This window comes from Pongo pygmaeus, chromosome 14 (assembly GCF_028885625.2).
Source record: "Pongo pygmaeus isolate AG05252 chromosome 14, NHGRI_mPonPyg2-v2.0_pri, whole genome shotgun sequence".
In the NCBI taxonomy this organism is placed as follows: domain Eukaryota; kingdom Metazoa; phylum Chordata; class Mammalia; order Primates; family Hominidae; genus Pongo; species Pongo pygmaeus.
This window is the reverse complement of record NC_072387.2, coordinates 25,743,998-25,768,213: the sequence shown is the minus strand read 5'-3', so window position 1 is coordinate 25,768,213 and position 24,216 is coordinate 25,743,998. Positions and strand designations below refer to the sequence as shown.

Below are 24,216 nucleotides of genomic sequence, written 5' to 3'. Positions count from 1 at the left end.
ATCCAGGTATACATGTAAAGTAACTAGGGGGCAACTTTGACTAGTGATTTTATTTTATTTATTTATTATTATTATTTTTTGAGACGGAGTTTTGCTCTTGTTGCCCAGGCTGGAGTGCAATGGCGCGATCTTGGCTCACCGCAATCTCTGCCTCTCGGGTCCAAGCAATTCTCCTGCCTTGGCCTCCCGAGTAGCTGGGATTACAGGTGCCCGACACCATGCCCGGCTTATTTTGTACTTTATTAGTAGAGACAGGGTTTCTCCATGTTGGTCAGGCTGGTCTCAAACTCCCGACCTCAGATGATCCACCCGTCTCAGCCTCCCAAAGTGCCGGGATTACAGGCGTTAGCCACCGCACCTGGCCTATTTTATTTTCTATAGCCTCATAACAGAGGTGAGACTAGTGATTTTAGAGCCACACTTCCTGGCTTCTGTTTTTATTATTTTAATTACTTATTATTATTATTAATTTTGTTTTTTTGGGGGGGGTTGTTTGTTTTGTTTTTATTATTATTATTTTTTGAGTCTCGCTCTGTTGCTCAGGCTGGAGTGCAGTGGCACGATCTTGGCTGACTGCAAACCTCCACCTCCTGGCTTCAAGCGATTCTCCCAGTAGTTGCTTCAGCTCCTGCTTCAGCCTCCCCGGTAGCTGGGATTACAGGTGTCTGCCACCATGCCCAGCTGTTTTTTGTATTTTAGTAGAGACGGGGTTTCACCATGTTGGGCAGCTGGTCTCGAACTCCTGGCCTCAAGTGATCCACCTGTCTTGGCTTCCCAAAGTGCTGGGGCTACAGGCATGAGCCACCATGCTGGCTGCTTCCCATACATTTTGTTTAACAATTCATATCCTAGCTCAACTTTTTTTTTTTTTTTTTTTTTTTTTTTTTTTGATGAGATAGGGTCTCACTCTGTCACCCAGACTGGAGTGCAGTGGAGCGATCTCAGCTTATTGCAACCTTGGCCTCCCAGGCTCAAGCAATTCTCCTGCCTCAGCCTCCCGAGTAGCTGGGATTACAGGCGCACACCATTACTGCCTGGCTAATTTTTTGTATTTTTAGTAGAGACAGGGTTTCACCATGTTGGTCAGGCTGGTCTTGAACTCCTGACTTCAAATGATCCCAGCCTCAGCCTCCCAAAGTGTTGGGATTACAGGAGTGAGCCAAGGCGCCTGGGCTTGAGCCACCTCATCCAGCCTTCAATTTCGTATTAATTATGTGATCTTTGGCAAGTTACTTAGCATCTCTTTGTCCTAGGTTTTTTCTTTTTTCTTTTTCTTTTTCTTTTTGAGACAGAGTCTTGCTCGGTCGCTCAGGCTGGAGTGCAGTGGTGCTGGCTCAGCTCACTGCAAGCTCTGCCTCCCGGGTTCACTCACGCCATTCTCCTGCCTCAGCCTCCCGAGTAGCTGAGACTATGGGTGCCCGCCACCACGCCCGGCTAATTTTTTTGTATTTTTAGTAGAGACGAGGTTTCACCATGTTAGCCAGGATGGTCTCGATCTCCTGACCTCATGATCCACCTGCCTCGGTCTCCCAAAGTGCTGGGATTACAAGCATGAGCCACCGTGCCCGGCGTGTCCTAGGTTTTCTCATCTGTAAAAGGTGATAATAGGCCAGGTATGGTGGCTCACACCTGTAATCCCAGCACTTTGGTAGGCCGAGGCAGGCAGATCACCTGAGATCAGGAGTTTGAGACCAGCCTGGCCAGCATGGTGAAACCCTGTCTCTATTAAAGATACAAAAATTAGCCAGCCGTGGTGTCCTGTGCCTGTAATCCCAGCTATTCGGGAGGCTGAGGCAAGAGAATCACTTGATCCTGGGAGGCAGAGGTTGCAGTGAACTGAGATTGCGCCACTGGGCTCCAGCCTGGGCGACAGAGTGAGACTCCGTCTCAGAAAAAATCATAATAATAATGCCTGGCACATTTTGTGTTGTCACTGGGAATGGGTGCTACTGGCATCCAGTGGGTAGAAGCCAGGGATGCTGCTCAACATTCCCTTACAATAAATAATCATTTGGTCAAAATGTCTATAGTGTCAAGATTTAGAAAACCAACTCTAATGCATCTGAGGCACACTAGTGTGCAGGTCTGACCTGGGAAATCAGTGTAGCTGAAGAGGAGAGGAGAGCTACGGTTCTCTTGACTCTCTCAGGAGTCAAGATTCTTGAGAGAGGCAGAGGGACTGAGAAGTAGCCAGTGAGGCAGGAATAGCACAGAAGAGTGTGACAGGAGTAATGACAGAACAGTTTCAAGAAGGGGGCAGGAAAGTGATTAATGATAACACTGACTAATATTTATTTATTTATTTATTTATTTTGAGACGGAGTCTCACTCTGACACCCAGGCTGGAGTACAGTGGCATGATCTTGGCTCACTGCATCCTCCACCTCCCCGGTTCGAGGGATTCTTGTGCCTCAGCCTCCTGACTAGCTGGGATTACAGATGCCTACCACCACTCCCGGCTAATTTTTGTATTTTTAGTAGAGACGAAGTGTCACTATGTTGGCCAGGCTGCTCTGGAACTCCTGACCTCAAGTGATCCACTCCCACTCCCACTTCCACTCCCAAAGGGAGGGACCCACCTCCCACTCCCAAAGTGCTGGGATTACAGGCGTAAACCACCGTGCCCAGCTACACTGACTAATATTTATGATGGCAGAACATTTTCTTTTTCTTTTTTTTTTTTGAGACGGAGTCTCGCTCTGTCACCCAGGCTGGAGTGCAGTGGCATGATCTCGGCCTACTGCAAGCTCTGCCTCCCGGGTTCACACCATTCTCCTGCCTCAGCCTCCCGAGTAGCTGGGACTTCAGGCGCCTGTCACCACGCCTGGCTAATTTTTTATGTTTTTAATGGAGACGGGGTTTCACCGTGTTAGCCAGGATTGTCTCGATCTGATCTCGTGATCCGCCTGCTTCGGCCTTCCAAAGTGCTGGGATTACAGGCGTGAGCCACCGCACCCGACCAAGTACTTTAATTAAGTATTTATTTATTTATTTATTTATTTGAGACAGAGTCCCACTGCAAAGCCCAGGCTGGAGTGCAGTGGTGCGATATTGGCTCACTGCAACCTCCACCTCCAGTGTTCAAGCGATTCTCCTGCCTCACCCTCCCGAGCAGCTGGGATTACAGGCTCCCGCCACCACACCTGGCTAATTTTTGTATTTTTAGTAGAGATGGGGTTTCGCCATATTGGCCAGGCTGGTCTTGAACTCCTGACCTCAAGTGATCTGCCTGCCTCGGCCTCCCAAAGTGCTGAAATTACAGGCATGATCCACTGAGCCCAGCCTTAGTTAAGCATTTAATATGCACAATACCTCTGTGAAGTAGGTATTATGCCCATTTTATAGTTGAATAAGCCAAAGCAAAGATCTATAAATGTCAAATGCTGCTAAAAGGTTGACTGGAGGAAGATCTGAGATTTGAATAAGGGGTCTGGCAAGGTGGAGGATGTTGCTGACTATGACAAAGAAGGGTTCAGAAGAATGAAATGGTGGGGGCAGAAGACTCATTACTGTGGCCCAAGAAGAAAATAAATGATGAACAATTGGAGACATATAATGCAGAAACTCTTTTTTTTTTTTTAAACGGAGTCTCGCTCTGTTGCCCAGGCTGGAGTGCACTGGCATGATCTTGGCTCACTGCAACCTCCGCCTCCTGGGTTCAAGAGATTCCCATGCCTCAGCCTCTCGAGTAGCTGAGATTACAGGCACCCGACACCACGCCAGGCTAATTTTTGGTAACTTTAGTACAGACAGGGTTTCACCATGTTGGCCAGGCTGGTCTCAAACTTCTAATGTCAGGTGACCCACCTGCCTCGGCCTCCCAAAGTGCTGGGATTACAGGCGTGAGCCACTGAGTCCAGCCAAAACTCTTTTTTTTTTTTTTTTGAGACGAAGTTTCGCTCTGTCGCCCAGGCTGGAGTGCAGTGGCGTGATTTTGGCTCACTGCAAGCTCCAGTTCCTGGGTTCACACCATTGTCCTGCCTCAGTCTCCCCAGTAGCTGGGATTACAGGTGCCTGCCAGCATGCCCAGCTAATTTTTGTATTTTTAGTAGAGATGGGGTTTCACCTTGTTAGCCAGGATGGTCTTAATATCCTGACCTCGTGATCCGCCAGCCTCGGCTTCCCAAAGTGCTGGGATTACAGGTGTGAGCCACCACACCCGGCCTTTTTTGTATTTTTAGTAGAGACAGGGTTTCACTATGTTGGCCAGGCTGGTCTCGAACTCCTGACCTCAGGTGATCCACCTGCCTCGGCCCCCCAAAGTGCTGGGATTACAGGCATGAGCCAGCGTGCCCGGCCTATTTGTGGTAATGCATTTAAAGAGAGTTCAGAATAGTATTACAGGGAGAGCAGGGAGAGACATGTGGTCTAGGGAGGGACTAGTGAGCATGAGAGTGAGAGTTTGAGTTGGGATGACCTTGTTGGAGTTGGGATTTTTGTCAAAGAAAGGAAGGGAAATGGTCTTGAAGTTGAAAGGGATCAAGAAGCTTCTATTCTATGTCCTATGACACATGAGATATAGAATAAGAACACACCCACTTCTGGAGAGAGCTGCAGGGGAAGCAGTCCTCAGAGGAAGACCATGTTCCAGTTAAAGCAGGAAAGTGATCAGAGAAAAAGTTAAGGACAGATGATTTTGCTGATGACAGAGAGTGAATTTCCAAGGACTCAGTACAATAGAAGGCTTTGGAGCACCTGGGAGGGATGGGGGAAACTGGGTCAGATTTCTGGATGTGTAATAGAATCTGAGGGATTAGAATTTGGGTGGTGACGGCTGGGCACGGTTGCTCACATCTGTAATCTCAGCACTTTCGGAGGCCAAGGCAGGCAGATCACCTGAGGTTAGGAGTTCCAGACCAGCTTGCCCAACATGGCAAAATTCCGTCTCTACTAAAGATACAAAAAATTAGCTGGGCATGGTGGCGGGCGCCTGTAATCCCAGCTACTGGGGAGGCTGAGGCAGGAGAATCTCTTGAACCCGGGAGGCAGAGGTTGCAGTGAGCCGAGATCGTGCCACTGCACTCCAGCCTGGGCAAGAAGAATGAAACTCTGTCTCAAAAAAAAAAAAAAAAAAAAAAAAAAGGATTTGGGTGGTGACTGAGGACTGAGGTAAATAGAGATTAGTGTTGATTGTGTTTTATTTTTATTCTTTTGGGTAGTTAAAAACTGTTTGTTCAAAGTATAACTTAAGTACAGTAACATTCACCCTTTTTTTGTCTCTTGTTGCCCAAGTTGGAGTGAAATGGCACCATTCAGCTCACTGCAACCTCCGCCTTCTGGGTTCAAGCGATTTTCCTGCCTCTGCCTCCTGAATAGCTGGGACTACAGGCTTGCGCCAACATGCCTGGCTAATTTTTTGTAATTTTAGGAGAAACGGGGTTTCACCATGTTAGCCAGGCTGGTCTCGAACTCCTGACCTCAGTTGGTCCACCTGCCTTGGCCTCCAAAGTGGTGGGATTACAGGTGTGAGTCACCGAGCCCAGCCAACATTTGCCCTTTTAGTGTACAGTTCGACTGAGTTTTGACAAAAGCATACAATTGTGTAGTCATCACCACAATCAAGATTTAGTTCCATCATTCCAAAAGCTTCCGAGTGTCACCATGTGGTTAACTGCCCTCCACCTCCCAGTCCCTGGCAACCACCAATCTGTGTTCTGCAGCAATAGTTTTGCCTTTTCCAGAATGTTATATACACAGTTTGTAACCTTTTGAGTCAGGGCATTGCTTGTATCAGTTCACGGTGTTGCTTGTATCAGTAGTTTATTCCTTTTTATTGCTGAGTAGTATCCTGTTATGTGGATGTACCACTGTTTATCCATTCACCAGTGGAAGGACATTTGAATTGTTTCTTTTGTTTTTGTTTTGAGGACAAATAAAGCCCCTGTAAACATTTGCCTACAGATTTTTGTGGGAACACAAGTTTTCATTTCACTTGGGCAAATACTTAGAAATAGGATTGCTATTGTAAAGTAAGCAAATGTCAAGCTTCATGAGATACTGCTGAACTGTTTTGCATAGTGACTGAGTTCATTTCTTTTCAACATTCATTGAGGACTCACCATGTGCCAGGAGCATAGAGTTGAGTAGTTGTTAGAGAATGTGGCCTGCATATCTGAAATACTGGTTATCTGGCCCTTTACAGAAAAAGTTTGTTGACCCTTGTTATAAGACTATGGCCCATAAGAGCTCATGGCCTGATTATACTAATTTTATAAGCAATTTCACAGAGTTCTCTGAGGCCAATAATAACAGCACAGTTATTTTATAGAATTGTATTGTTTAGGAAATATAAAAACCTTGCTCTTGAAACAGAAATAAAGGTTTTTAAAAATTACTGGGAGGTATCCTGTTATTGAATGCTACATCCAAAATATGCAAGTTTTTATTTTTCCACAATCATTGAAACTTGAGCTTGATATGGCCGGGCGCGGCGGCTCACGCCTGTAATCCCAACACTTTGGGAGTCCGAGGCGGGTGGACCGCAAGGTCAGGAGTTTGAGGCCAGCCTTACCAACATGGTGAAACCCTGTCTCTACTAAAAATACAAAAAAATTAGCCAGGCGTGGTGGCGCGTGCCTGTGATCTCAGCTACTCAGGAGGCTGAGGCAGGAGAATTGCTTGAACCCAGAAGGCGGAGGTTGCAGTGAGCCAAGATCGCGCCATTGCAGTCCAGTCTGGGCGACAGAGGGAGACTACGTCTCAAAAAACAAAACAAAACAGAAAATTGAGCTTGATATCTAAAAAGGGTAAGGATGTTTACTCAAGTTATTGTATTTTCACACACTGCTGCACACATCACATAATTTGTCCCAAAAGTACAGCCAACAACAGTCTGATATTTTAGCAGGATGGGAAGGGACATCTACACCCTCCTAGGAGGAGGTTTGTCGATGGCACGCGCAACGTTATGCGCATGCGCGGTCAGTCAACGGTCCGTTGGTACCGGGAGTGCGCAGGCGCGTTGTTCCGGCGCCGGCTTTGGCGGAGGGGCGGGACTTGCACCGGCGTCTCTTCTTCCAAGTGCAGTTTGTGGCAGCGCCATTTTGAACGTGCAGCTGCAGCGGGCGTGAGTTGGGGGAGGACGGGTTGCCGGCTCGCCTACCTAGCGGTCTCTTGATTGTCGATATTTTGTTGCCATAGGTTTATGTAGAGACGTATACATATATATAGACACACTATATATAAATCTAGGCCTGTATCCGGTGTCCGAGGCGAACTCAGTAAGATGATGTTAAGAGGAAACCTGAAGCAAGTGCGCATTGAGAAAAACCCGGCCCGCCTTCGCGCCCTGGAGTCCGCGGTGGGCGAGAGCGAGCCGGCGGCCGCCGCAGCCATGGCGCTCGCTCTTGCCGGGGAGCCGGCACCGCCCGCGCCTCCGGAGGACCACCCGGACGAGGAGATGGGGTTCACTATCGACATCAAGAGTTTCCTCAAGCCGGGCGAGAAGACGTACACGCAGCGCTGCCGCCTCTTCGTGGGAAACCTGCCCACCGACATCACGGAGGAGGACTTCAAGAGGCTCTTCGAACGCTATGGCGAGCCCAGCGAAGTCTTCATCAACCGGGACCGTGGCTTCGGCTTCATCCGCCTGGTGAGTGTCAGGCCGCCCGCGCGAGGGAACAAAAGGACTGTCGGGGTGGCCGCGGGGTCGTGGGGCTGAGGCCACCGTCGTCCTAGGACGCTGTCTCAACCTGTGGCAACCGTGGCGCCGCTCGGCCTCATCGATTCCCCTGTGCGGGGTTGGCCGCTTCCCCAGCTCGGCGCCTTTGGTTTCGAGTTCGCGGTCCCGGGATTTCCTGCGCTCACGGTGGCCGCCGTTTTCTGCCGTGCGCCAATCGTGCTTTGCCGTGGCTGCAGGCCTGCTGCCCTGCGCTGGATCGGGCATGGTGCACCCTGCCGAGGTAGCGAGCGCTCCCGGGTTCCCCGTTGCCCCGGGTACCGAAAGGGTCCGGGGACAGGGGCGGGCAGCGTTTTGCGGTGAGAATTCTTCAAGGCAAAAATCGTGCCATAAAAAACGAATTGGATGTAAATTTGGAAAGGAAGCTTCAGTCGGACCAGACGTATCACTGGCCGTGAGGGTCTATCCAGGAGACTTGCTTCTTAAACAATTATTCACATCCTATCCTTGGCTTCAACTACACCTATATGCGTTTAAGCGTAGACCACTTTATTTCTTTTTAAATTAAATTTATTTATTTTAATAGAAATTGGGTCTCGCTATGTTGCCCAGGCTGGTCTCGAACTCCTGGGCACGAGCGATTCTTCTGCCTTGGCCTGCCACTTTATTTCTCACCTCAGTGCAGCCTGCTATTTACCTCAAACTGCTTACGTGCCCAAACTCTGTACTCAAGTAACACCGTTTAATCTGCAGTAATGAGACGGTGTTTAATTGTATGTATCTAATATAGTGTTTTTCTACCAAACATCCTGGAGAGTTTCACGTTTTTATAGGGAGGAGAATAGATGATACACAGTACTACTTCGTAAATTACTGATACATATCCCAGTATCAGAGTAATATAGCTTACTCTCTTTTAATCTAAACTTTGAAAAGTTTTCCAATAATTTATGCAAAAATTGTGATTCCTTTTATTTAAAAAAAATTTGAACGAGCCTGGCCAACATGGCGAAACTCCATCTGTACTAAAAATACAAAAATTAGCTGGGCGTGGTGGTGCGCGCCTGTAGTCCCAGTTACTTGGGAGGCTGAGGCAGAGGCTGCAGTGAGCTGAGATCATGTCACTGCACTCCAGCCTGGGCGACAGAGTGAGATCCCGTCTCAAAACAAAACAAAAATTGCGAAGGTTTACGCCCTTTTTTTTTTTTTTTTTTTTTGAGACTGGGTCTCGCTCTATCACCCAGGCTAGAGTGCAGTGGCGCGATCTCAGCTCCTGGGCTCAAGAAGTTCTCCCACCTCAGCCTCCCGAGTAGCTGGGACTACAGTCACGCACCCCCAAGCCCGCCTAATTTTTGTATTTTTTGTAGAGGCGGTGTTTCGCCATGTTGCCCAGGTTGCTTTCGAATTCCTGGGCTCCAGCGATGCTCCCGCCTTGGCCTCCCAAAGTAATGGGATTACAAGGGTGAGCCACTGTGCGCGGCCTGGAACTTTCACTTTCAAAATTGGGTTCTCTGTCTGGACGATACAAAATCTTAATATGTAGACAAAATTGTAATGACATGGTGCGGTATTTTTATTAATTTTTTTCTTTTTTAAAAAATTAATTTTCTAAAACCTTTAAGATACTGTGATTTTTTTTTTTTTGAGACGGAATCTTGCTCTGTCACCAGGTTGGAGTGCAGTGGCGGGATCTTGGCTCACTGCAGCCTCCACCTCCTGGGTTCAAGCGATTCTCCTGCCTCAGCCTCCGGAGTAGCTGGGACTACAGGCGCATGCAACCACGCCCAGCTAATTTTTGTATTTTTAGTAGAGAGGGGGTTTCACCATGTTGGCCAGGATGGTCTTGACCTATTGACCTCGTGATCTGCCTGCCTTGGCTTCCCAAAGTTCTTGGATTTCAGGGGTGAGCCACGGCGCCCAGCCAAGAGACTGTTTTTTTTTTTTGTTTGTTTGTTTGTTTTTTTGAGAGGAAGTCTCACTCTGTCGCCCAGGCTGGAGTGCAGTAGCGCGATCTCTGCTCACTGCAACCTCTGCCTCCCTGGTTCAAACGATTCTCCTGCCTCAGCCTCTGGAGTAGCTGGGACTACAGGCGCGCGTCACCATGCCCGGCTAATTTTTGTATTTTTAGTAGAGACGGGGTTTCATCATGCTGGTCAGGCTGGTCTCGAACTCCTGACCTTGTGATCTGCCCGCCTTGGCCTCCCAAAGTGCTGGGATTACAGGCGTGAGCCACTGTGCCTGGTGAGACTGTATTTTTTAGGGCAAACACTTCAACATGTAAGTGGCTTCAAGAGAAGGGTAAATATTCGTAAACAATAATAATGAAATATGGAAATTTCCTTAAAATTCAGGTTAAATAATTATTACATTTTGAACATTATAAATGCGTTTATTTAGTTTTTGGACATCAGAGAAACAGCTCGCCACTTGGTGAAAATTTTTATGTAAAAGTTATCTTTTTTTTTTTTTTTTGAGCTGAAATCTTGCTGTGTCGCCCAGGCTGGAGTGCAGCGGTGTGATCTCAGCCCACTGCAACCCCCGCCTCCTGGACTAAAGTGATTCTCCTGCCTCAGCCTCTGGAGTAGCTGGAATTACAGGCGCCCGCCTTCATGCCCGGCTAATTTTTGTATTTTTAGTAGAGATGGGGTTTCACCGTGTTGGCTAGGCTGGTCTCGAACTCCTGACTTCAGGTGATCCACCCGCCTCAGCCTCTCAAAGTGCTGGGATTACAGGTGTACAAGTGTGAGCCACTGTGCCCGGCCTGTTTTTTTTTTTTTTTTTTTTTTTAAGATGGAGCCTCACTGTCACCCAGGCTGGAGTGCAGTGGCACACTGGGCTCACTGCAGCCTTGCCTCCCAGGTTCAAGCGATTCTCGCTCCTCAGCCTCCTGAATAGCTGGAATTATAGGCATGACAGCACCCCGGGCTGATTTTTGTGTTTGTAGTAGAGATGGGGTTTCACCATGTTGGCCAGGCTGGTCTTGAACTCCTGACCTCAGGCGATCCACCTGTCTCGGCCTCCCAAAGTGCTGGGATTACAGGCGTGAGCCACCGCGCCCGGCCTACTATATGTAAATTTTTAAAATCCTAAAAAATAATGTGCCGGGCATGGTGGCTCACGCCTGTAATCCCAGCACTTTGGGAGGCCGAGACAGGTGGATCGCCTGAGGTCAGGAGTTCAAGACCAGCCTGGCCAACATGGTAGAACCCCATCTCTACTAAAAATACAAAAATCAGCCTGGGGTGGTATCATGCCTATAATTCCAGCTATTCAGGAGGCTGAGGAGCGAGAATCTCTTGAACCTGGGAGGCGGAGTTTGCAGTGAGATTGTGCCACTGCACTCCAGCCTGGGTGACAGAGAGACTCCGTCTCAAAAAAAAAAAAAAAATTACATATGGTAAAGGGCACACATTTTAAGTGTACTGGTTGGTGATTTTTGTTTTTTCTCTTGAGACAGAGTGCCCAGACTGGAGTGCAGTGGCATGATCATGGCTCACTCTAGCCTCCACTTCCTGGGCTCAAGTGATCCTCACACCTCAGCCCCTCAGGTTGCTGGGACCACAGGCACACACCACCACACCCAACTAATTTTGTTTATTTTTTGTAGAGACAAGGTCTCTCTCATTATGTTGCCCAGGCAGGTCTCAAACTCCTGGGCTTGTGTGATCCCGCCTCCTCAGCTTCCCAAAGTGTTAGGATGGCAAGTGTGAGCTACCATGCCTGGCCACCGGTTTGTGAATTTTGGTAAATGTATATGTCTGTTTAACTCAAACCCCTATCAAAATATACATATTATCACCCCATGAAATGTCTTCATATTTCTTCCTATTCTCACTTTATTTTATTTTATTTTTTTTGAGATAGAGTCTTGCTCTGTCACCCAGGCTGGAGTGCAGTGGTGCGATCGCAGCTCACTGCAAGTTCCGCCTCCCGTGTTCACACCATTCTCCTGCCTCAGCCTCCCCAGCAGCTGGGACTACAGGCGCACACTGCCACGCCCGGCCAATTTTTTTGTATTTGTAGTAGAGACGGAGTTTCACTGTGTTAAACAGGACGGTCTCAATCTCCTGACCTCGTGATTCTCCTGCCTCGGCTTCCCAAATTGCTGGGATTACAGGTGTGAGCCACTGTGCCCGGCCCTATTCTCGCTTTCAAGACTTTCTAAAGTCTACCTCTTAAGAGTTGTCGGATTATATGATGTATTAGATAAGAAAGTACCCATCTCTTTTTAGGTGTTTATTGAGTGCTTGCTGCTACTACTATTACTAGTGAGTTAAAAGCAATAAATAAAACGACTGTTTAGAATGCAATTATCCCTTAGTATCTGTGGGGGGTTGATTCCAGGACCTCCTCCAGTACTAAAATTCGTAGATGCTCAAATCCTTATATTGTGTAAAAATGGCATTGTTTTTCCATGTTACCCATGCAATCCTCCTGAATACTTTAAATCATCTCTAGATTACTTATAATACCTAGTACAGTGTAAATGCTATATGAATAGCTGTTATGCTGTATTCTTTGGTTTATTTTTTTGTTTGTTTATTTATTTTTTTGAGACGGAGTCTCGCTCTGTCGCCCAGGCGTGAGTGTAGTGGCACTGTCTCAGCTCACTGCAACCTCTGCCTCATGGGTTCAAGCGATTCTCCTGCCTCAGCCTCCTGAGTAGCTGGGACTACAGGCACGTGCCACATGCCTGGCTAATTTTCGTTTTTTTTTTTTTTGTATTTTTAGTAGAGATGGGGTTTCACCGTGCTGGCTAGGCTGGTCTTGAACTCCTGACCTCGTGATCTGCCTGCCTCGGCCTCCTAAAGTGCTGGGATTACAGGCATGAGCCACTGCGCCCAGCCTATTTATTTTCTTTTATTTAAATTTTATTTTTTTATTTTAAAGGAATAAAGAAGAGGTCTTGCTATATTTCCTAGGCTGGTCTTAAACTCCTGGCCTCAAGGATTCTTCCTGTTTTGGCTTCCCAAAGTGCTGGGATTACAGGTGTGAGCCCCCTTACCCTGCCTGTCAATTTTAAATTGTTTCTTTCCCAAATCCCAAATGTTTGCTTTTCTTTCTTTTTTTTTTTTGGACACAGGGTCTTTCCCTGACGCCCAGGCTGGAGTGCAGTGGTGTGATCTTGGCTCACTGCAACCTCTGCCTTCTGGGTTCAAGAGATTCTCCCACCTCAGTCCCCCAAGTAGCTGGGACTACAGGTGCTCACCACCACGCCCCAGCTAATTTTTTATTTTTTGGTAGAGACTGGGTTTTGCCATGTTGGCCAGGAGGCCGGTCTTGAACTCCTGACCTCAAGTGATCTACCTGCATCAGCCTCCCAAAGTGCTGGGATTACAGGTGTGAGCCATTGGGCCTGGCCCCCGAATATTTTTGATCCACTTTTGGTTGAATCCATGGATACAGAGGGATGACTATATCTCTAAAAAGGGTAACTTCATTTGTTTTTGTAAAAATAATTCTATAGGTAGATTTTTGCAATAAAGGGCAATAATTTCAAGCTGTCATGAACATTTTAGGGATTGAATAAAGAGCTCTTGTGACCTTAAGACAATTTTCATTAGACAGTATGTTTGGGCCGGGCACGGTGGCTCACACCTGTAATCCCAGCACTTTGGGAGGCCGAGGCGGGTGGATCACCTGAGGTAGGGAGTTCAAGACCAGCCTGGCCAACATGGTGAAACCCCGTCTCTACTGAAAATAAAAATATCAGCCAGGCGTGGTCGCGGGCGCCTGTAATCCCGGCTACTTGGGAGGCTGAGTAACGAGAATCGCTTGAACCCGGGAGGCGGACGTTGTAGTGAGCCAAGATCGCGCCACTGCACTCCTGCCTGGGTGACAAGAGCGAGACTCCATCTCACCAAAAAAAAAAAAAAAAAAAAAGAAAGTATGTTTGTATTCTTCTTACATATACATATACAGCCTCTTCAGTTGTCCTCGGAGAGATCCCATAACACAATGAAAAAGACATACTTCTGTTAAATTTACCAGTTCCTTATTTATTGTTTTAGGTGCTGCCCATGTTCTACACCAACTTTGAATTCTCCAAGTAGAAGGAAGTTCTCCTACCTTGTAGTTTCAGCATTGAGCATATTTTTTAGTTTATAATAAGTGCATATGTACACTTTATGTAATGGCGAGAACTATTATAGCTCGTGAATGTTGCCTTTGTTTCTCTTCATGTAATAGTGAGAAATGTGTAACCCATGCCAGTATTTCAGAAGTCATTAAGAAGACATTGGCTAGGGCAAGGTGGCTCACACCTGTAATCTCACACTTTGGGAGACTAAGGCGAGAGGACTGCTTGAGGCCAGGAGTTCAAGAGACCAGCATGGGAAATATAGTGAGACCCCGCCCATCTCTACAAAAAATTAATTAGCCAGGCTTGGTGGCATGCACCCGTAATCCCAGCTACTCGGGAGGGTGAGGCAGGAAGATCCCTTGAGCCCCAGAGTTTGACGCTGCAGTAAGCTATGATTGTGCCACTGTACTCCAGCCTGGGCACCAGAGTAAGACCCTGTCTCAGACATCTCCCTCCCCTGAAAAAAAAAACCCAAGAACTAACAGTTTTTACATATAAAATTGAAGAGAAATGAAAATAAAAAGAAAAGGTGATTTGTCTGGCTGTAGAGAGGTGGGATGTTTTGTTAAGATATAAAAAACAGGCCAGGTGTGGTGGCTCACGCCTGTAATCCCAGCACTTTGGGAAGCTGAGGTGGGCAAATCTCGAGGTCAGGAGTTCCAGACCAGCCTGGCCAACATGGTGAAACCCCGTCTCTACTAAAAATAAAAAAAATTAGCTGGGCATGGTAGCGGGCACCTGTAATCCCAGCTACTTGGGAAGCTGAGGCAGGAGAATCTCTTGAACCTGGGAGGCAGAGGTTACAGTGAGCTGAGATTGCGCCATTGTACTCTAGCCCGGGTGACAGTGCCAGATTCTGTCTCAAAAAAAAAAAAAAAAAAAGAGATAGAAAACATAAAGGGTATGGAGAATTACTCCTTTGATGATAGTTTCTAGTCAAGTTATTATTGTTTTTTATTTTTATTTTTTCCGAGACAGAGTCTTGCTCTGTTCACCAGGCTGGAGTGCAGTAGCGCCATCTCGGCTCACTGCAACCTCTGCCTCCTAGGTTCAAGAGATCTCTTGTCTCAACCTCCCAGGTAGTTGGGATTAAGGCGCCCGCCACCATGCCCAGCTAATTTTTGTATTTTTAGTAGAGCTGGGATTTCACCATGTTGGCCAGGCTGGTCTCAAACTCCTAACCTCAGGTGATCCGCCCGCCTCAGCCTCTCAAAGTGCTGGGATTACAGGGGTGAACCACTGTGCCCAGCCTCTAGTCAAGTTGTTAATATGTGTTTTTAAATATATGTAGGAGATTTTAAAATTATATTGCTTTGAATATTTAATAGTTGGTAACTGGCCTTATGAAGAGCTAATCTTTAAATGATTACTTTTAACAAAACAATGGAGTTGGGACTTTTTAATTAAAACGTTTAAAATGATCATTGAATAGTTAAAAACCATGTGATAACAAAGTTAAAAGATACAAAATCAAATCGACCCTGTCAGCCATTTGCTAAATCTACCTGGTTCTCCCTAGAAGCCAAACACTGTTTTGAATTTTTTCTGTTACTGTCATCTTTTAAAAATGTTTTTTCTTCCTAAAAAGGAATCCAGAACGCTGGCTGAAATTGCAAAAGCAGAGCTGGACGGCACCATTCTCAAGAGCAGACCTCTACGGATTCGCTTCGCTACACATGGAGCAGCCTTGACTGTCAAGAACCTTTCTCCAGTTGTTTCCAATGAGCTGCTAGAGCAAGCATTTTCTCAGTTTGGTCCAGTAGAGAAAGCTGTTGTGGTTGTGGATGATCGCGGTAGAGCTACAGGAAAAGGTTTTGTAGAGTTTGCAGCAAAACCTCCTGCACGAAAGGCTCTGGAAAGATGTGGTGATGGGGCATTCTTGCTAACAACGTAAGTTTTAAATATCTTGTCCTTCTTCTATCCAGTTACATATGGGCTTCTCTCTGTTCTGGAATTCTGTCTTTCCTTGCAGTTCATACTAGCATATGGTAAGTAGGTGTTGAGTAAATATTCAGTGAATATAAATAAGAAATTTTTGTGTACTGGTAGGAGTCAAGAGTCATGTACTTTCTTCAGACTTCAGAGTTTAAATCTCAGCAGTGTTTTGTATTATGATTTCATTTAACTTACTGAACACATACATACAAAGTAAAATCTATAAACTTAAGGTAATCCTTTGAGAAATTGTAATCAGCTTTATTGACACCTAATTTACATTAATAAAAAGCACCTCAGGGGTGCGGTGGCTCAAGCCCCAGACTTTCAGTGGGTGGATCACCTCAGGTCAGGAGTTCATGACCAGCCTGGCCAACATGGCACGAAACCCCATCTCTACTAAAAATACAAAAATTAGCTGGGTGTGGTGGTGCATGCCTGTAGTCCCAGCTACTGGGGAGGCTGAGGCTCGAGAATTACTTGACCCCGGGAGTCGGAGGTTGCAGTGAGCCAAGATCATGCCACTGCACTCCAGCCTGGGCGACAGACTCAGTCTCAAAAAAAAAAAAAAAACCTCATCTCTTCTAAAAATACAAAAATTAATTGGGTGTGGTGACACATCCCTGTAATCCCACCTACTCATGAGGCTGAGGCATGATAATTGCTTGAACCCTGGAGGCAGAGGTTGCAGTGATCCCAGATCATGACACACTTCTCCAGCCTAGGTGACAGATTGACCTTGTCTCAAAAAAAATAGTACCTTGGGCCAGGTGTGGTAGCTCACGCCTGTAATCCCAGCACTCTGGGAGGCCCAGGCAGGTGGATTGCCTGAGCTCAGGAGTTCGAGACCAGCCTGGGCAAATGGCAAAACCCTGTCTCTACTAAAAATATGAAGAATTAGCCGGGCTTGGTGGTGCGTGCCTGTAATCCCAGCTACTTGGGAGGGTGACTCACCAGAATCGGTTGAACCCAGGGGGCGGAGGTTGCAGTGAGTCCAGATTGTGCCACTGCACTCCAGACTGGGCGACAGAGCGAGACTTTGCCTAAAAAACAAAACCAAAAACAGCAACAACATAAAAACATCTTGGGGGCAGCGTGGTGGAGTGCACAGTAGTCTCAGCTATTTGCACTTGTAGTCCCAGCTACTCAGGAGGCTGAGATGGGAGGATCACTTGAGCTCAGGAGGTCAAGGTTGCAATGAGACCCTGTCTCTATTTAAAAAGAAAATTAAAAATAATAATAGTAATAAAATAATAAAAAAAGACATTCTGTTGTAGAGCTGAATGAGGTGTTTTTTTTTGTTTTTTTTTGGAGACGAGTCTCACTCTGTCACCCAGGCTGGAGTGCAGTGGCGATCTTGACTCACTGTAACCTCTGCCTCCCAGGTTCAAGCAGTTCTCCTTCCTCAGCCTCTTGAGCAGCTGGGATTACAGGTGTGCACCACCATTTCCGGATAATCTTTTGTTTTTTTTGTTTTTTTTGAGATGGAGTCTTGCTGGGTTCAAGTGATTCTCCTACCTCAGCCTCCCAAGTAGCTGGGATTACAAGTGTGAGCCACTGTGTCCGGCTAATTTTTATATTTTTAGTAGAGATGGGGTTTCACCATGTTGGGCAGGCTGGTCTGGAACTGTTGACCTCAGGTGATCCACCCACCTTGGCCTCCCAAAGTGCTGGGATTACATGTATGAGCCACCATGCCTGGCCCGTATTTTTGTAGAGACGGGGTTTCACCATGTTGGCCAGGCTGCTCTCGAACTCCTGACCTCAAGTAATCCACCTGCCTGAGCCTCCCAAAGTGCTGGGATTACATGTGTGAGCCACTTCGCCTGGCTGAGCTCAATGAGTTTTAACAAACATATGTACTCATGTAACGCACTGCCATAATAAAAATACAGAACACTTCCATTACCCCACAGAAGTTCTCTTGTGCCCTTTTACAGTTATCTGCACTCTACCTGCCTTAGATAGCTATTTCTTTTACTATAAATAAGTTTTGTGTTTTCTAATATTAAGTGAAATCATATAGTATGTATTCTTCTGTGTCTGGCTTCTCTTGCTCAGCATATGTTTTTGAGATTTCATTCATATCTTTGTGTGTATAGTATTTTGTTCCTTTTTATGGCTGAGTCATAGTCCATGGTATGGACATAACTATGTTTTGTCCGTGACATATGGATGGATATTTGAGTTGCTTACAACTACTGGCCATTGTGAATAAAGCTACTCTATGAGTATTTGTTTACAAGGCTTCTTGTGAATATTAGGCTTTCATGTGGCTTAGGTAAATATTTAGGGGTAAATTGCTGTATGTTTAATTGTATAAGAAACTGCCAAGCTCTTTTCCATAGTGGTTGTATCATTTTACATTCCTACCAGCAATGAGTGAGTGACTTCTAGTTACTCCGCATTTTACCCACACTTGGTGTTTTTATTTTTTATTTTTATTATTTTTATTTTATTTTATTATTATTTTTTGAGATGGAGTTTTCGCTCTTGTTGCCCAGGCTGGAGTGCAATGGTGCAATCTCAGCTCACTGCAACCTCTGCCTCTCGAGTTCAAGTGATTGATTCTTCTGCCTCACCCTCCCACATAGCTGGGATTACAGGCATGCGCCACCATGCCCAGCTAATTTTGTGTTTTTAGTAAGATGGGGTTTGTTTTTTTGTTTTTTTTTTTTTTTTTTTGAGAGGGAGTCTCGCTCTGTCCCCCAGGCCGGAATGCAGTGGCGGGATCTCAGCTCACTTCAAGCTCCGCTTCCCGGGTTCACGCCATTCTCCTGCCTCAGCCTCCTGAGTAGCTGGGACTACAGGCGCATGCCGCCACGCCCGGCTAATTTTTTGTATTTTTAGTAGAGACGGGGTTTCACTGTGTTAGCCAGGATGGTCTCGATCTCCTGACCTCGTGATCCACCCTCCTCGGCCTCCCAAAGTGCTGGGATTACAGGCGTCAGCCACTGTGCCCGGCCGTAAGACGGGGTTTCTACGTGTTGGTCAGGGTGGTCTCTAACTCCAGACCTCAGTTTGGCCTCCCAAAGTGCTGGGATTACAGGCGTGAGCCACCGCGCCCAGTGTATTTTTAATTTTTTGTTAATTTGCTTTTTGAGGCAGAGTCTTCATGTGTCACGCAGGCTGGAGTGCAGTGGTTCCATGTCGGCTACTACAACCTCTGCCTCCCAAGTTCAAGTGATTATTGTGCCTCAGCCTCCTGAGTAGCTGGGACTACAGGCATGCACCACTATGCCGGGCTAATTTTTTTTTTTTTTTTGCAATAGAGAGGGGGTTTCGCCATGTTGGCTATGCTGATCAGGAACTCCTGGCCTCAAGTGATCCACCTGCTTCGGTTTCCCTAAGTGCTGGGATTACAGGTGTGAGCCACTGTGCCCAATTACCACTTGGTGTTTTTAGACTTAGATATTCTAGTTAGTTTAGCGCAATCTCATTGTGATTTAAATTTTATTTTCCTGATGACTAATGATGAGCATCTTTTCATGTGCTTTTTGGCCAATTATGTATCTTTCCTGAAATATCTAAAATTTTTTGTCCATTTTTTTAGATGTCCCCCTTATTCATTTTTTTTTCTTTTCTTTTTTTTGAGATGGAGTCTTGCTCTGTTGCCCAGGCTGGAGTGCAGTGGCATGATCTCGGCTCACTGCAAGGTCCGCCTCCCGGGTTCACGCCATTCTCCTGCCTCAGCCTCCTGAGTAGCTGAGACTACAGGCACCAGCCACAATGTCCGGCTAATTTTTTTTGTATTTTTAGTAGAGACAGGGTTTCACATGTTAGCCAGGATGGTCTCGATATCCTGACCTTGTGATCCGCCCGCCTCAGCCTCCCAAAGTGCTGGGATTACAGGCGTGAGCTACTGCGCCTGGCCCCCCCCCTTGTTATTTTTAATTGGGCAGATTGTCTTCTTACTGAATTATGAAATCTAGATATGTCTGTATTATAAATCTTCCTCCCAGTCTGTGGCTTGTTTTTAAATTTTCTTTTATTTTTATTTATTTATTTTTTTGGGGGGTACACAGTCTTGCTTTGTCACTCAGGCTAAAGTTGCAGTGGAGTGATCTCAGCTCACTGCAGCCTTGACCTCTTGGGCTCAAATGATTGTCCTTCCTTAGCCTGCTGAGTAGCTGGGACTACAGGCATGCGCCACCACGCCTGGCTAAGTTTTTGATTTTTTTTTTTAAAGTAGATATGAGGTCTTGCTATGTCACCCAAGCTGGTCCCTAACTCCTGAGCTTAAACTGTCCTCCTGTCTTGGCCTCCCAAAGTGCTGGAATTACAGGTGTGAGCCATTGCATCTGTAAAGTTTTTTAACTTTAACAGTTACCCTCAAAGAGCAGATGTTTTTATATTTTATGAAGTCCAAATTTCATCAATTTTTTTTCTTGTATGGTTTGTTCTTTTTGTGTCCTTGTGTGATCTTTGCCTAAGATTGCAAAGCTTTTCTCATGTTTTCTTGAGAAATTTTATAGCTTTTACATTTATACATTTTGAGTGTGACGTAAAAATCTTTGTTATCATGCAGGTCTCCAGTTGTTCAGCACCATTAATTGAAAAAATTTATGATTTCCCCTTTGTTACCCTGTTACCCTTGCATCTTTATTAAAAAGCCTGGAAAAAAAATCTACTTTTTTGTTTCATTGACCAGTTTGTCAGTTCCAAAATTGTACTTGCTTAATTACCATATTTACCCTAAACTTTGAAATCAGGTAGTATAATCATCCAATTTTATTTTTTCAAAAAATTTTTTGGCTATTTAGGTTCTTTGTATTTGCTTATTGTATGGTGCTGTCAGCTATTGGTTGGGATCATTCGGATGTTTTAGGGTTTAGGGAATTTAGGGTTTAGGGAATTGATCCCTAAAATTTAAAAAATTTTGTTTCCTGGCTTCATGGAGCTTAGTTGCTGATTTGTAAGCATTTTAAAACTTATTTTCGACTATTAAGCATTGATACTAAAACAAATTCATGCTATATCTGCTGTTTTACAACACAGTCTTGTCAGAGGCTTTGCTCTTATTCTCTTTCCTTAGAGAATGCTCTTTCTTCAGATTGTTATAGATCTTGCTTTTCCATTTTATTTTTATTTTTTAATTTTTAATTTTTAATTTTTTTTTTGTATTTTTAATAGAGCTGGGGTTTCACCATGTTGGCTAGGCTGGTCTTGAACTCTTGGCCTTAGGTGATCTGCCTGCCTCAGCCTCCTAGAGTGCTGGGATTACAGACATGAGCCACTACTCCAGGCCTACTTTTTGTATTTTTTGTAGAGGTGGATTTTGTCATTTTGTCCAGGCTGGTCTTCAACTCCTGAGCTCAAGCAATCCGCTTGTCTCAGCTGGCCTCAGCCTCCCAGAGTGCTGGGATTACAAGTGTGAGCCATTGTTCTTGTCTGGTTTTTTTTTTTCTTTTTTTTTCCTTGAGGCAGTGTTTCAGTGTGCCTCCCAGGCTGGAGCGCAGTGGCATTATCACAGCTCATTGCAGCCTCAACCTGCTAGGCTCAAGTCATCCTCCCACCTCAGCCTCCCAAGTTGCTGGGACTATAGGCATGCACCACCACACCCAGTTAACTAGCGATTTCTTATTGATAGCTTTTTTTTGGAGACAGGGTCTTACTCTCACCCAAGCTGAATGCGATCATAGGTCACTACGCCCTCGACCTCCTCAGGCTCACATGATCCTCCCACCTCAGCCTTCCGAGTAGCTGGGACCGCAGGCATGTGCCACCACACTTGGCTAATTTTTTTACTTTTTGTATTTTCGCCATGTGGCCCAGGCTGGCCTTGAACTCTTGGGCTCAAGCGATCTGCCCGTTTTGGCCTCCCAAAGTGCTAGGATTACAGACACAAGCCACCGCTCCTGGCTGGTAGGATTGATTGATTGATTGATTGATAGATTGATTTGAGACAGGGTCTCGCTCTGTCACTCAGGCTGCAGTTCTGTGGCATGTTCTTGGCTCCCTGCAACCTCTGCCTCTCGGGTTCAAGCGATTCATGTGCCTCAGCCGCCTGAATAGCTGGGATTACAGATGTTCACTACCACACCTGGCTAATTTTTGTATTTTTAGTAGAGACGGGGTTTCACTATGTTGACCAGGCTGGTCTCGAACTCCTGACCATAAGTCATCCGCCTGCCTCGGCCTCCCGAAGTCCTGAGATTATAGGCATGAGCCACTGCGCCCAGCTGCAGGCTTGATTTTTAAAACTCTTTTCTGCACACTTTTCCTGTGCATAAGAGTACAAAAATAATTTTGTACTTTTCCTGTTTTATATTTATATTTGAAAGGGATTACTTTTTCCAACATTTTATTTGCTTTATCATATATTTCCATTAAATGAGATTACTTTTAGACAAAAAAAATTCTTTAAGAAAAACATATTTCCATTGCCTGTTGAAAATAATGAGTTATCTAGGAAAACCTGCTGATAAGTATAAATTGCTACTTAACTTTTAAGGAAAGCAACATTAACCCTTGATATACTATCAGTGCTAATTGGATCCAGTTTTAGTTTTTTGCTTTCTTTTTTTTGTAAAGATTGATATTTCCTTATTTGTTATTTGTAGTTATTTGTAAAGATTGATACTTCCTTATTTCTTAGAGGTCTTCAAAAGAACAAAAAGAGAAATTAAAAAAAATTAAAACAAGCTGAGTGTAGTAGTAGGCACTTGTAGTCCCAGCTACTCTGAAGGCTGAGGTTTGCTTGAGCCCGGGAGTTTGAGACTAGCCTGAGCAACATCATGAAACCCCTGTCTCTCAAAAAAAAGAAAAAAAAATTAGATCCCTTTTCTTAAAATTACCACATGGATCTATTGTGTCATTTTGTAAATCTAAGATATTATCAGATCCTAGTGATTTTATTTTTTCTCCATCATAAAATATTTTATTAATATTGTCATCCTGGTAATTATTATTATTATTATTTTTGAGATGGGGTCTCGTTCTGTCACCCAGGGTGGAGTACAGTGGCATGATCTTGGCTCACTGCAACCTCTACCTTCTGGATTCAAGTGATTCCTGTGCTTCAACCTCCTGAGTAGCTGGGATTACAGGTGCGCACCACCACACCCAGCTAACTTTTGAATTTTTACTAGAGATGGGGTTTCACCATGTTTGTCGTGGCTGCATCCTGATACTTATTTTATCATTACTATTCATCTATTCTCAACCATGCTTATAAATATGCAACTGAGCTAAAATGAAAAACCATCACAAAATGGTACATGTGTACAAGAGTGATTCAGTGCAGAAATAAATTGTCATCATTATACATTCTTCATTTAAAAAATTATGTGTAGCTTGGGCAACATGGCAAAACCCTATCTCTACAAAAAAAATTAAAAAAGTAGCCAAGCATGGTCGTCCACACTTGTAGTCCCAGGTACTTGGGAGGCTGAGGTGGGAGGATCACTTGAGCCTGGTAGATTGAGGCTGCAATGAGCAGTGATCATGCCACTGCATGGCAGCCTGGGCAACAGGACGAGACCCTGTCTCAAAAAAAAGAAATTACATGTGCAAAATATTGCATTATCTTTTAAGCCACTTTTTTTTTTTTTTTAAGGCAAGTTCTGCTCTCACCCAGGTTGGAGTGCAGTGGCACGATCATAGCTCATTGTAACCTGGAATTCCTGGCCTCAAATGATCCTCCCACTTCAGTCTGCCAGAGTGCTGGGATTACAGGCACAAGCCACCTTGCCCAGCCCTTAAGTCACCATGTTTTTTTAGTACTGTATATTCTACCTTGTTTCCACAGTTCTAAGGAAAGATCAGCCACAATGAGGAAAGATGAGTCACATATGTAGTTCGTATTATATATAATTACAGAAAACATGAAAACCCCAGATGTATACCAGTTGGTATGGTTAAAAAAATTATTGTGCATGCATGCAGTGTGTAAAATGGTGCCATTTTACATTGAGTACAATGGAGATCTGAAAAAAAGCATGTATAGGTAATTCACTTTCTGTAAAGTTATGCATATATCCAGCAAAAAGGCAAGTCTTAAGTGGTTTTCACAAAAATGTGATCAGAGCTCCTCTCCATATGTTAGGATTTCAGGGGCCTTGTTTCTTTTACAAAACTTGCTATTTAAGTTTTTTCACAATGAAACATTTTTCAAGTTTTTTTGTAAATAAATTAACACTTTAAATTTTAGTATTTTCAGGCCTGAAAGACACTGAAATACTTTTTCTCCCTCTTACCCCCCTGAAAAAAACCTTCAGTTTTTTTTTTTCCGAGACAGGGTTTCAGTCTGCTGCCCAGGCTGGAGTGCAGTGGTGTGATCTCTGCTCACTGCAACTTCCACCTCCCGGATTCAAGCAATTCTCGTTCCTCAGTCTCCTGAGTAGTTGGTACCACAGCCACCGCCCCGCCACCATGCCCGGCCAATTTTTTGTATTAGTAGAGATGGGGTTTTATCATGTTGGCCAGGCTGGTCTCAAACTCCTGACCTCAGGTGATACACTTGCCTTGGCCTCCCAAGGCGTTGAGATTACCGACGTGAGCCACCACGCCTGGCTGACTTCACTTTCATTTAATGAACTCTCTTTACCAGGAACAGTGCTAAGTGCCCTACCTTTCTTCT

General features: G+C 45.2%; 1 protein-coding gene across 5 annotated transcripts in view; it reads left to right on the top strand.

Moving 5' to 3' along the window:
* Positions 1-6,954: 6,954 nt before the first annotated feature.
* The window catches only part of PSPC1 (paraspeckle component 1), a 105,468-nt gene continuing 88,206 nt past the window's right edge, over positions 6,955-24,216 (top strand). For 2 of the 5 annotated variants that reach the window (XM_063650551.1, XM_063650550.1), the window contains exons 1-2: positions 6,982-7,591; positions 15,289-15,590. In XM_063650551.1, the coding sequence (XP_063506621.1) occupies positions 7,226-7,591; positions 15,289-15,590 (668 nt within the window). In that variant the 5' untranslated portion in view covers positions 6,982-7,225. Of the gene's footprint in view, positions 7,592-15,288; positions 15,591-24,216 lie in introns of all 5 variants that reach the window. The other 3 variants (XM_054447212.2, XR_008493459.2, XR_010123477.1) reach the window with 3 other exon arrangements.